At 41.7% G+C, this 13,719-nt stretch overlaps 2 protein-coding genes across 6 annotated transcripts in view; one reads left to right on the top strand and one right to left on the bottom strand.

Annotated features, from left to right (window-relative positions):
• Nucleotides 1–6,020, top strand: part of LOC129779840 (YTH domain-containing family protein) — a 41,947-nt gene extending 35,927 nt beyond the window's left edge. For 2 of the 4 annotated variants that reach the window (XM_055787577.1, XM_055787579.1), the window contains 2 exons: nt 40–458; nt 3,213–6,020. In XM_055787577.1, coding sequence (XP_055643552.1) covers nt 40–458; nt 3,213–3,341 — 548 coding nt within the window. In that variant the 3' untranslated portion in view covers nt 3,342–6,020. Of the gene's footprint in view, nt 1–39; nt 486–3,183 lie in introns of those variants that run through there. The other 2 variants (XM_055787580.1, XM_055787578.1) reach the window with 2 other exon arrangements.
• Nucleotides 1–13,719, bottom strand: part of LOC129779844 (60S ribosomal protein L30) — a 269,784-nt gene that overhangs the window by 45,199 nt on the left and 210,866 nt on the right. The gene's annotated exons all lie outside the window — the stretch shown is intronic.

The raw sequence follows: 13,719 nt of genomic DNA, 5'->3' as shown, positions 1-13,719 counted from the left end.
GTGAGCAATAGTTGGCCTAATATCCATTATGATTGGCAGGTGGTTACAACAATCGGGGCCAGTACAACAATCAGGACGGTGGCCGCGGAGCTTATTCCAGTTACGATCGGCGTAACAACAATAGCAACATTAGTGGCAACGGTAGTAACAGTGGGGACGACCGCGAGAACAGTTATCCGGACCGCTCGAGAGACAGCCACGATGGCAACATGGGTGCCGCCGGTGGTTATCAGCGCGGCGGTGGAGGAGGTGGTTATGGTAGATCAAATCGAGACTATTACGGGCGTGATGACAACCGTGGTCGAAGTGACTATCGCGATAGCGGTAACGATGGCTACAGGTCGCGAACTGGGGGCGAACGTGGTGGTTCGGACGCAGAAGGCGGTTCCCGAGACGCGGGCGATCATAGCGGTGGTGGTGGTGGTGGTTATCGAGGCGGATCAAGAGACCACTACAGGGTGGGTAACTAAATGCAGACAAAAAGGGTTAGTTTTTTTCTTTTTCTTCATGTTATCGTTGTGAATTGTAACAATGTTACCAGCGGGGGGGAGGCATCTCGTGAGAAAATTGACTAGTTGTGCACAGAGGCGTCTTGTTCGCCTGTTCAAACTGTTCATAGGACAGGTAGACAATCTCAGAAAAAAGTGTGTATTATTTCACATTTGTAACATGGATGAGGAATTATATATATTTTCTCGAATATCCTTGGTTTATTTTCTATTTTGGTGGAACTCAAACCCACCGTGAAGAATGTAATCTGATAGCTATACTTGACTACACCACCCAATCCGCAGACAACACAACCTTAACGCTACGAAATAAGCAGTAATGATTACCGGGTTCAAACCTTTCATCTGAACCCGCCGTCATCCAAACACTTTTCTGTATCTTCAAGTGCGACGTCAACTACGTATGAAACGATCACTACTACTAATGTGCCGCCTTGTGTAAAAATGACCGTTAAGCTTCAATGTTTTCTGCTGAACGAAACCGATAAAAACTATGGAAAATACACACCACCATCTTTCAGTGTTTGTTCGTGGTTGCCATCGTTCTCCTTTCTGTTTCTCTTTCTACCGCGAGAGTACACAGCACCAAACACCCCGAGCGAGCGTGATGCAAATAAATAAACGAACAAATTCATTCATCATTTCTGCGGATGTGGTGGTGTTCTTTCGTTGATGTTGTGGATTTAATTCGAGCGTTTTTATCGATTTTGTTCATTCGACATCTTGAACATGGTATAGTACACGTTTGTCTACTTACGTTTCAAAACCGCCGCTGCATTGGTCGGACATGTGGATGAAATAGCTGTGTACTTTGGTCTTAGTGTTGACAAAATTGTGGCCCAGAGCTATGATGGCGTTACTGTAATGTTGGGTGATAAATCTGGCGTACAAACATTGGTGAAACGACGGTTTCCGAAAGCTGGATATATTCACTGTCGCGCACACGTATTGAACTTGGTTTTGCTTCACTCGTACACAAACAACAAGAAAATGTCAATGTTTTTCAATAGATCTCATCTCTCGCGGCATTTTTCTCGCAGTCATCAAAACGCAGCGAGATATTGAAGCAATTTATGTATATAATCTACTAACGATACAGTAATGAAATTCTTAACACTGTGCGATGGGCAAATGGGCCGATTAGAGTTAAAAAAAAATACTATGACGTTGGAACTCAAACAGCATCTTGTTTTCAATAGTCATAAGTATAAGCTTTTCGAGTCTCTTTTCTCCGCTGTGGTTGAAGGAAGCGTTACTATTAGCTTCGTGAGTTAAATAATTTTCGGAAAAATATCGTCAAAACTGCTACGGATCACATTCTGGTTTCGTATAGAACACTCGCAGTTCAATACCCGATTTGCCAAAGTATTTAGTTTTGTATCCTAGAGCTGTAGGCTCATTAAACTTTGCACAGGTTCGGGATCTTTTGTTGCATATAATTCTTCAACTCGCAATCGCGCTTTGGGATTTGGGTGACGAATGATGTCAACGAAGAGAAGGACGAAAAACATTTCCTTGTTGTTTGAATTATTCGTGGAAGAGTGCAACAAAACAAGACTGAGAACATGCGCCTTCCTCGGAATCAGTGGTGTCGAGTGAAGCTTTCGAGCCCGGGGCGGAAGAGTCGATTTTCATCCTCACCGCCCCACCAGAAAAGGAATAAATCATATTTATCCAATTTCTTCATATATATTCGGTTCATTCTGCACCCCTAAAATAGTGCACCCGGGGGCCGTCCGCCCCCTCCGCACTCCCAGTCGACGCCACTGCTCGGAATGAAATAAAATTTAAACAAAAACAAAATTTTAGTTCATTTTGTCTCCGAGTTAATTTTTTTGAAAAAAAATATACAGAAGAACCGGTTTATATCAACAAAATTCACAAATTTGTTAGAGTTTTTGAACAAAATACTGCACACTATTTTATATGTCTGAGTAATTTTCGTGTACGATACTACGCTGGAAAAGCGCTGGAAAATATCATCGGCGCCAAACAAGCTTTCAGAGAACTGCTATATAAAATCAACTTACGCAAAGCGCGCCGATCCGATTGCGAATCTGGAGAGAAACTCACGATGAAGAGATCTGATTGAATCCACAACTATTCTCTTCTCCTGTGTACGTGCCGATGCGCGATATCGTTGCCAACACATTAACAGTTTAGTTAACCAGAGCTTCAGTAGAATTTTTTCAATCTGTGTATAGATATACGTAATTCTGGTGTACTAGTCAAATTGCGCGGACTGGGAGAGCTGTCTAATTCATTTCATGCTTTTCATACGTTTCTTCCACTGAACTATAATCTGTGCTAATAAGCGTAGCAGGGGCGCTTCGAATTTTTTAAAAATTTCAATATAAGGTTTTGCATAGCACGAGGTGCACATATGGACGAGTCGCTACTGATCGTAAATATTTTTTTGAATTTCACGCAAAAATATATTGTTTGAATCTTCAAAGAACATACAGTCTCTATTTATATATCAGCGTATTTGACGACGTTATCGAACGCTTGGGAATCTTCTGTTGAAGGTTTATCTTTGCGATACTAACGAGTGGTTTTTTTACTGAATTTTTCCCAAAGCATGCAACATCTGTTTCGTTTTTATTTATAGGAGCTCCATTACTACTACTGATCTAATAATAACAACCCTCTTCTTCGAAATTTTATTTCACAGAAATAAAATTCTCGGTATCTCATTTGCAGGACTGCAATGACTATCAGAGCGGTCGCGGTGGTCGGGGGCACCTCTCTGGAAGTGTTCCCGCAACAGCGGCAGGTTGTACCACTGGAAGAGGAGCAGGTAGAGCTTATCGCATGTCTGAACAAAATTAAGCTGCAATTTGTTTAAAGGAAATGGGGAAAAAAGAAGCAGGACAACGAAGAGTTGCGAGAAATTTGGATATAAAATATTTTAACCACCTAATCGATTCGTAGCTAGAAGCACGCCGCCACGCGAGGATAGCAGACGTAAATCTATATGTATGAAATATTCTGAGAAAGTGAAATTGGGATGAATAACCGAGAAGATTATTTGCTAGGATTGATGCGCAGGTATGATCGTAGGAGAGAGTTGGAGCTGCGAATTTAATATATCGATTTAAAAAAACAATATTTAATAAATGTTAAGAATGCTCTTAAGGAAAAAAGTAGCGTTGGTGGACAGCATGATAACGGCCAACGTAAAAATCACTATCACTTGTTGAAATATTATAAAACATATATAACCAAGCGACAAAGGTTGGTAATCAAAACACTTAAACGTAATGTTTTCTTATTTCTTTTGATCAAATTAAAACGAGCAAACAGAAGACGATAGTACGAGAGATGTTAACAAATTATAAAAATGATCCTAAATCATGTTCCATTTCCACTGTGTATCAACGTCTGAAACGTTGGATATTCTGAATGAAAAAACAAAATGTGCTGCCGATAGTTAAATGGGTGCAACCTAAATCACAGTCATCAAGGAACAAACAAACGTGTTAGCGCGATCAATGAACAATTTTTATATTCCCTTATTTGGAAAGTATTTCCGAAAGCTTTTCTGTGAGTGACTGTTGAGAGTTTGGCGAGTTGAGCGAGTTCGCCGCTGCAGAGGATGGGGGAAGATCAAAGACCGGAATTTGCTCGCTATTCCCCTGCTGGACGGTGGTGATTGGTGAGATGACATTTCTTCTGCTTCGTTTTCTTCTGGGTCCAAGGTTGACTCCCGGTCGATCTTGTCATCGCCTCCGGCAGTGCGAGGGAAGTGCTTTCGAAGTGATTTTGTGATACTCATGCGCTAGCGTTGAAAGACTGCTAAGAAGAAGAACAAAGTGAGTGCAACAAACGAGTGTATATTTTCGAAGAACCAAAACAAATAACAAAAGCAACGTCGACTGAACGAATCCTTTAATAAAGACACTAACAAATTGCCAAGTATTAAGTAGTTCAAGCAAATTTTAAACATGTTTTTTTTTGTTTTCGTTAAGTAGAATTCTCTGTAGTGTTGTCCGATTGACATGAAAACGAGAAGTATTTTTCATTAATGCTGACATATTCATCGTCACTGCAAGCAAAAACCATAGCGAAGAGTTCATTTTTTCGAGTAAAAACCAAACAATCCCTGCTGAAAAGAAGTGTGCAACAGAGGAGGAGACAATATTTCTAATCAAAGTAATAAAAAACAAGAACGCTTTTTACAAGTGGAAACCTTTTTGTGATACACATGTTGGTACCGTGATTTAGTGCGAGAAATCCGTCGAAAGTGCAAAGTGTCGAGGTTAAAAGGACTCTCTGGGGAGTGAAGATGCCCCATCGTTCAGCTTGCGGTCATTATGGACAAAAGCAACGGCTGGAATGGCGCAGCAGACAAACGAACAAAACTTATGATGATTTTTATTTTATACTCATTGTTTTGAGAAAAAGAAGAAAACGTACGCAAGAATTGCGCTATTATCCATTAAAACAAGTTCACTATAACTAACGAAAATAACAACTACCAAATAAATGGACCTTTAGCAAAAAGTAACTGTTCAAATTTACCAGTTAGAAAAGGTGTCTTAGAAGAAAAAAAGCAGATCTAACGAAACAATAAAAGATCAATCTGTATCGGTTGGATAAATACTTTCTAACGGTTCTTTTGCTGATATTGGATTTAACTTCACTGCAAACGTGAGATGGAATGAATAGTATAAATCACGAGACTCTGAGTTCAAAATAACTTATGAAATAACATTGAAGGAACATAGTACACAGCATATTTGCAAAATTAAACGTGTCTGAATGTCCAAAACATTGCGCAAAAATAGTATGGTAAAGATTGGATGACGTACTGAGAAAAAAAAAGAAAGTTCCATTGGAAGGTTATTCATCAGTGTAACATGCCACAATAGCAACTAGCGATATAAACGGAAACGTAAAACCACTCATTGAAAAGGATTTGTCCTGTATAGGCAAGAGAATTTCGTCTCTTGATTTTCACAGCTGTTCAACATTTTGTGGACTACAACTAACTCTAATCATTGCTCTAACACAACTATTTAGAGAGGAGGTGAACAAGTGAACGTAGATACTAGCAAATTTAACAAAAGAAAATGCTAAAATTAAAATACATTTAAAATCATTGCATAACAAATGATTATTATTATTTGATTGATCAAGACACGATTGATATCTGTAACGAAACACAAAGTATGTAATGATTATATATATACAAAAAGGAGAAATTAAATAAAGAAAAAAAAACTACAAATAATGAGGAAGAGAATAGTATGTGAGGATAACATAAGTAATATAACTATACTTCTATTCGAAAATGATTAAAGCGATGGAACTGGGAAGCAAAGCATAAAAACATGATAACAAGATGAAATTATGATGATGATGATGATGATGATGATGATGATGATGATGATGATGATAATGATGATAACGATGATCACGATGAGAGTATGTATAAATAAGTAAGGACTACAAAATCAAGATTGAATTTCAATGAGGAAAAATTAATAAAAGGCATATTGATAATAATGATGCGTAAGGGTTTGGTTCGACCAATTTGAAGAATCCTTACTACGTGGTACAAATGTGCCGTGCATATCATGGAGTCCCTTCGAGGACTCGAACATCTATATACACTACTAGCTGACCAGGCAAACTTCGTCCCACCCAAAATTTATTTTTCGTTATCACATCCACGTTTTCTTACTAAGCGCACGTTCATGGGACCAATCGCAGAACTGTTCATTGATTGATCTTCTAATCTTCGAAGTTGTATTACCACTGTGGGGTCCAATCTTAGATCGAAGCGCAGCGAAAGCAAAGTGAACTGGATTGCTCAACAGTCCGATGCGGAATGAAAGTTTGCCTCAGCGAGATTCACTGTTTCTACTCTATACTTCGTTGGTCGTCGATAAGTTGCTCGTTATTGACAACTCTGTTCGGGAAAACACAAATGGACAGAACAAATGTATGGGAAAATGGAAACGCTTAAAGTTTTCATGAATTTTAACCATTTACAAACCAGGGGATTCTAATGTATAGCATATTAAACAAATCTTAGGGCATTTCCGATTCGTTTAGTATGTAAATCGCCAAAATCCGTTCGCGGCAAAAATAGTTATTAACGTTAACTTTATTTCATAAAAACGTGACCTGTTTTCTGATTTGGCACCCTTAATGAAAGACGTAGTTCTACGTCAAAAAAACAAAAGCAAAAGTAGAAGTATTCGTAATAAGTATCGACTCACCTTACATACCACAAAAACATGTAAGAACGCAGAAGCAAACCATAGCAAGCAAGAAAACGCCTGAATTATTTACATTAAAGGTGATTGTTTGTGATGTGGGGAAATGCGATGGTCATGAGTGCCGTACTGTACTTAAAAATTATTCCGCTGGGGCCATAGTGCAGCACTGCACACGCGGAAACTTCCAAAGTTTTAAATGTGTGCACTACAGAAACTGAAACTAATGTGTTTTTCGTTTTCTACTGGCCTCAATACATAATAGGACACTTCGATCTCATAGTTTGAGATCACTGCTTGTATTATTCTACCATTTACCATTTATCACTGTTTTAATATAATACATTTTACATTTTGATAGAAGACATTTTACGAGTTTGAAATAATGTTGTAAAATAATTAATTTCGAAAAAATAAATAGTTTTATAATGATGTTTTATCGATATTTTACTCGTTTGCCTTGAGTTGGGATCGCGTGTGCAGTACTACACACGGGTTGTTTTTATCCTTATATGGCAGATGGGGGTGAAATTTTATGCTAGACGGGTTCCTGGCACCATCTAGTATAAGAATCAGCCATTAGACTCTCCAGGTTTTTTCGAGCTTTTTAGCCAAAACACCATGGCCGTCAAAGTGTTAACAAGCGTCAACCGCTGACCAATTACGAGTGAGATTAAATTTCAAGAAGGTATCCATATTTATAGATGTTTGTGATTTCAATAGTTTGCTCTCAAAGTAGTTTAAAGACGTGTTATTGAAACATGTTTTTTAGTCAATAATAAACATACATCACTCGTACACCTTTTATCTTTCGAATGAAGTGATTATCATATCAGTTTGTTCAGCCGTGGTTGAACCTGGCCTTAAAGAAGAAATAACGGGGATTTTCAACAGCTTCGAAGTCGTAATGTTAAAGTTGTGCATGAAGAATTTTGTTTACCGTTTAAAACGCGTTATTGAAAAAAGGGGTAGTCACATCGAAAATGTCCTAAAATAAGCTTTATTTTCGTTTTTTGACGTAGGACTACGTCTAACCGGAAGATATAGGGGGTGAAATGAAAATCTAGGCACTGAACAAGTAGGTAAAAATGCAAGATTTGGAACGCTTATAACTCGAGCATTTCTCAATAGATCGCAAAGGTTTTTGCATCAATTGATAGGAAATATATCTACGCATCTATCATAACGAATAACATTTCATTTTTCTTGAGATAAATAATTGAATAATTGTGAAATATCAAGCATTGTCCAAATGCACTATGTGCCCATTTTTGATTGGTGCATTTTGTGCTCCTCATATCGTACCGACCAAAACGGGCAACCAGAGCAGCAGCGAAATACAATGAACCCGATTGGAAAGGAAAAAGAAAAAATATGAACGAAACATTGGTCGCAGTCTCACACATGCGTAATTCTCGAGCCAGCCAGTCAGCTTAAAAATCCCCGCTCCGCTGCCGTAACGATCATTCTCATCCAAATCATACACCACATCGTTTCGCATCACAACATATCAACAAACCAACACAAGCAGCCATGTCTGGACATGACAAAGGAGGAAAAGTGAAGGGAAAGGCAAAATCCCTATGCCGAGCGCGTTAGTACCAGTGCTCCAGTCCACCTAGTCGGCGTTATATAGTTTCGGCCGCCGAAGTGATCGAGTTGGCTGGCAAAGCTGTTCGCGACGATAAGAAAATCCGCATTCAGAACAGACCACATTCGGTTCGGTGGACATCTAGACAAGAATAGGCAGTTTCAGCGAGTGACGAGCAGAAGATAAAAGTTTGTTCTTCATACAAACTGCTTTGGTGGCAAATCCAGAACAAGGCAGCATCGATGGCGTTCGAAATGGTTTTTGACGTAGGACTACGTCTTTCATTTCTATACCGGGGTGTAAAACCAAAGTTTCGAGAACGAAAGCGTTACGCCGGAGACCGAGATTTTGAGCGTAAATAGCTCTTAAACAACTGAACGAAATGGTATGATAAACACTTCATTTGAAAGATAAAATGTCTACGCGTCATATACTTGTTACTTTTTCATCCAAAAACTTGTTTCAATAGTCTTAAAATTGCTTTCAAAACAGGCTATTGAAATCACCAATCGGTATATAAGCGAGCGCCGCTCGTAAACCCACTCAGTTATGATTGAACAGCGATTGGAGCATGTTGTCGCTGTTGTTGTGAAGCTAATTTCGTTTATCATGAAAGCGCTGATGAACGGTGTCACCAAGAGCCTGTTTGTGCACCTAAGGCCAAAAGGGAATCCATCAGGAGAGTGATGCCACGGTTCCGCTTGAAACATCGGAGCAGCCGCCACACACACACACATACACGCGCGGAATTCTCGTTGCTATCATCGTTGCTGAAAAATAATCTGCCAGTTCCCCTGGGAATTGAAAAATACATTCATGCGAAATAGTTTATTTTAATGTTTTCTATCCATATAACACTGCAACCAAATACATTTGGTTTTGTTATTTTTCAATCAATCGCAATTAACAGGAAAGCTTCTGAATATTTTTTTCCCCATCAGTGGAAATTTTCGTATCCAATATTGGATGCATAACATGAAAAACGGAAAATGTTTCACATCGCGAAAATCAAGTCATTTTCGAGCGATTATTTGCTTTCTACTCATATAATGCTTCGACCAAATACATTTCGTTTTGGATTTTTTCAATCAAGTGCGATCAACGTAAGACCACGTCTTTCGGCAATTTATTAGAGGTGCAATGAATCTTTAGGAATTCCCGCTCTACGCGCACTGGCAAACGACGTTTACTCAACAATTTCTCAAACGAGAAATGGGTGTTGTGAGAAAGGATTAGCGAACGCAATAACGACAAACGGCAGAAAGAGATGTTTGGAGGTTGAAGGAAATTGGCAGAAAACATCTTCATTTTATCTTTCGAAAAATGTGATTCATACCACTTCGTTTTGCCAGAAAGAGATTGTTGATGCTCAAAGAAGGAATCGAGTCCTCCGAGGAAATTAACCAGCGCAAATTAGAGAACACTATCGATTGCGGCATTCGTACACAAATAATTTTATAATGCAGTTTCACCAAAGTGATTTCTTCGGATATATTCACTACATCATGTCATGTGTTTCATATTCTTCATTAAGAAATCCATATCCATGGCACCTATCGGTAACGAATTATTATCGAAACCACGATTTTCGCTAAATGCTCCTTTCAGTTCGGCCTGTAAAAAACTTTTCTAAACTCTAATCCATCAAATTTGGAGCCCTGAAAAGGGCCGTTGATTATATGCTAAGCTAATATAGCACGCTCTCCTCGGATACGATGGGCCAGCTGGATGTCCTTGGGCATGATGTGACGCGTTTTGCGTGGATAGCACACAAATTTGTATCTTCGAATAAGCCTCCTGCAGCGTCATAGCCGCGGAACTTTGGAAGCGCAAGTCGGTTTTGAAGTCCTGAGCAATTCTACGAACCAAATGCTGCAAAGGTAGCTTGCGGATCAGCAAATTCGGTCGACTTCCGATAGCGATGAATTTCACGCAAAGTTCCCGGTCGATAGCGATGTGGCTTCTCCACCTATCCTGCTACTGGTGCGCTTATCCGAGCTGACTTCGTGTGCCTTACCACCGAATGACTAACGAGCTGTCTGCGAAAGACTAACGAGCTCGAGTCCTCACGGTGCGAGAGTAGAGTAAGAAATGAACTAAATGATGATGATGATGTTGAATTAAAGAGGCTTTAAACTTTTCAGTTCATTCGCCTCTAGCCTTGAGAAAGGCCTTGGGTTTTTTTTTTAAATCAAATTTCGCGCATGCTTCCTCTGCTCTCGTTTCCGGTAAATCATGTATATAGTGTAATAATTGTATAACATATGCTGGAAGAGAAGTACGTTAGTAATGGGAGGCATATTTGGTCACCTGGTAGTAGAAATAAGAAATAATTATATCAAACACGCTGAAAGAAAATAAAATGAGAAATGATGTCTAGCCCAGGAAGCTGAAAGTGAATTATATGGTAATTAAAAGATGTTAATTGACTTGTGTGCCATCCACGCAAAATTTGAAATCGTATGTCGAAAAAGAGCCTTTTTTTTACAAAAAATCAAAATCTGTGTATTTTGTTGTGAGTGTGTGTCTAAGTGTGTTTGTGGGTGTGTTTGGTTTGTGATATCTAACTACATATCTAACTAATTTTTTTTTGTTTTTGCCAGACTTATCTCACTTCTTAACTAGGCGAACCTAGCCAGAATTTTCACCTGCCCCCGGGCTTCTGAATGCCAAAGGGGGACTAGGCTCTGCGGAATGCACGTATCTGCATGCTCGTGCTGTTTTAGTCCTGACCGAGGAATTGTCGGACAATCGCGCAGGTGCTAAGGATGACCGACTTTTGGATGCCGGCCAATTCCTTCTCGATGTTCAACACCTTTAGCGCTTCCAGAAGTGTCTTCGGGATAATTCCAGTTCCAGAGAGAACGACTGGAACAATTCTTGGGACCTCCCTTAGCCCCCACAGTTCCTTGAGCTCCACGGCCAATGGTCGGTACTTGCAGATTTTGCGACCGTGGGTCTCCTCCAGATTCTGGTTCAGTGGAATAGCGACATCGATGATGGTGACTTTGCGGTCGCTCTTGTCGTAAACCATTATATCTGGGCGGTTGTGGTGGATCGAGAGGTCGGTCAGAACAGTGCGATCCCAGTACAGCTTGAAACGGTCATTTTCCAGGACAGGTGCAGGCAGGTACCGGTAGTTTGGTACGTTGTCTTCCAGTAGAGCACATTGGAGCGCCAGTTGTCGATGAACAATACGGGCCACGTTGTTGTGGCGCTCGGTGTAGGCTGCGTTGGCCAAAACGGGACAGCCTCCCATAATGTGCTCTATGTTTTCACCTGGTTGATGGCACATCCGGCAAATGTCATCAACGTCTTGATGCCAGACGTACCGCCTGCAGTTTCTCGTCGGCATTATCCTGTCCTGGATGGCTATCATGTCGGCTTCTACTACTGAAGAGAGTTCACCACGCGTTAGCCACAGATTAGATGCGGCCTTGTCGACGTGTGGCCGGTCCAGTTGATGGGGGTGGGCACCATGCACTGCCTTCTGCTTCCAAGCTACAATCTTCTCCTCCACTGTCTGCAGATTGCAGTTGAGTTGGTACTCCGCTTGCGCCAAGTGCAGAGCGCTGTATCCTCTGTCGGCGGCGCAGACAGCTCGGTATAGCGCGTTTTGGTTGGCGCGTTCTGCGAAGTACTCGCGCAGTTGTCGTACCTGGGCAACACACAGTGCAGAAATGTCGACGATTCCAATTCCCCCTTCTTTGCGTGGTAGTGAAACTCTCTCCAGTGCCGATTGAGGATGGTGCATTCCGGCCTCTTTGAATGCTTTCCTCATCCTCCTCTCAAGGTCCTCTAGGTTAGTTTTGCTCCATTTGACTACACCAAAACTGAAGGTCAGCAGGGGAACCGCGAATGTGTTGATCGCGCGTACCTTGTTCCCCGCGTTGAGGAAAGTCCTCAGGACACAGTTCACTCGACTCAAGAACTTGTCTCGCAGCTCCGTCTTGATGTCGGAGTGGCGAATCCCGGTGAGCTGTCGGAATCCAAGATATTTATAGGATTCGCCACGAACCATGTCTCTTATAAACTCGCCGTCATAGACCTCGTAGCCTCCGGATTCGGTAAGTTGTCCTTTCAGCAGGTGGACACAGCGACACTTGTCGAGGCCGAACTCCATACAGATGTCCCTGCTTATGTCTTCGACAACCCGGATAGCTACACCTAGACGCTGACGTGAATCAGCGTAGACCTTGAGATCGTCCATGTAAAAGGTATGGGTCACTTCTTCGTGGGCGCCGTCGCCATACCTTATTTTATAGCCATGACCGTTTCTATTGAGCGTCCTACTGAGGGGGTTCAGTGCCAGACAAAACCAAAGCGGGCTGAAAGAGTCGCCTTGGAATATCCCCCTCTTTATCTGCAGCGTTCTAGACTGCAACACATTTTCCCCATCACTGAGGTGCAGAGACGTACTCCACTGCCTCATCGCATGCTGCAGGAACCTAACGACGACGGGATCAATTTTGTAGAGCTCCAATACCCGGACGAGAAACGAGTGAGGTATGGAGTCATAAGCCTTCCTGTAATCGATGTAGGCCATACTTAGGTTCCGCTGGTTATATACCGCCTGGCCGACTATGGCTGCGTCGATGATGGCCTGGTCTTTGCAGCCATGCGTATTTTTCCTGCATCCTTTCTGCTCTTCTGCGATGATGTGATGCTGTTCGCAGTGAGCAGAAACTTTGGCGGTAATTATGCTGCTCAGTATTTTGTACAGACTCGATAGGCACGTTATCGGTCTGTACTTTGATGGGTTCAATGTGTTGCTGTCTTTCGGGAGGAGGAAGGTGACGCCACGGGTGGCGAATTCAGGAAGGTTGTGTGGGTCACGTAGCACCTTGTTGAAGCACTCAGCTATCTTTGGATGTGCGACGGTCAGCTTCTTGTGCCAAAAGTTCTGGACACCATCGGGGCCCGGTGCTGCCCAGTTCCTCAGGTACCGCGAGGCTTCGCGGACATCGTTCTCTCCGACGATGATAGCTGGCATCTCTCCAATTTCACCACAACTCTCCTCCTCCCGTCTTAACCACATTTGCCCGTCGCGATGTTCTACTGGGGTCTCCCAAATACCAGCCCAGAAGTTCGTCACATCGCTAATATCTGGCAAACCTTCGCGGTAGTCGGGCTTCTCGTCGCTAATGTGGTCGTAGAACGCTTTTTCGTTATCTCTGAACATCCGATTTTGTTCCTGGCGCTTTGCAGAGTCAGAGTAACGTTTCAGCCGTTTAGTTAGGACGCTCAATTGCTGTACCAGTGTGTCGAGTTTTTCCGTCAGCTGGTGAGCTCCCAGCTGGCGAAGTTCAGTAGGCCGCACGATCACAGCAACTTGGCGACATAATTTCGCCGATCTGCTGCCTCTTTTGTACGCCATCAGTCTTCCAATTGC

The sequence above is a fragment of the Toxorhynchites rutilus genome, chromosome 3, assembly GCF_029784135.1.
Source record: "Toxorhynchites rutilus septentrionalis strain SRP chromosome 3, ASM2978413v1, whole genome shotgun sequence".
Taxonomy (NCBI): Eukaryota; Metazoa; Arthropoda; class Insecta; order Diptera; family Culicidae; genus Toxorhynchites; species Toxorhynchites rutilus.
This window is presented reverse-complemented; position numbering and strand designations above follow the sequence as displayed.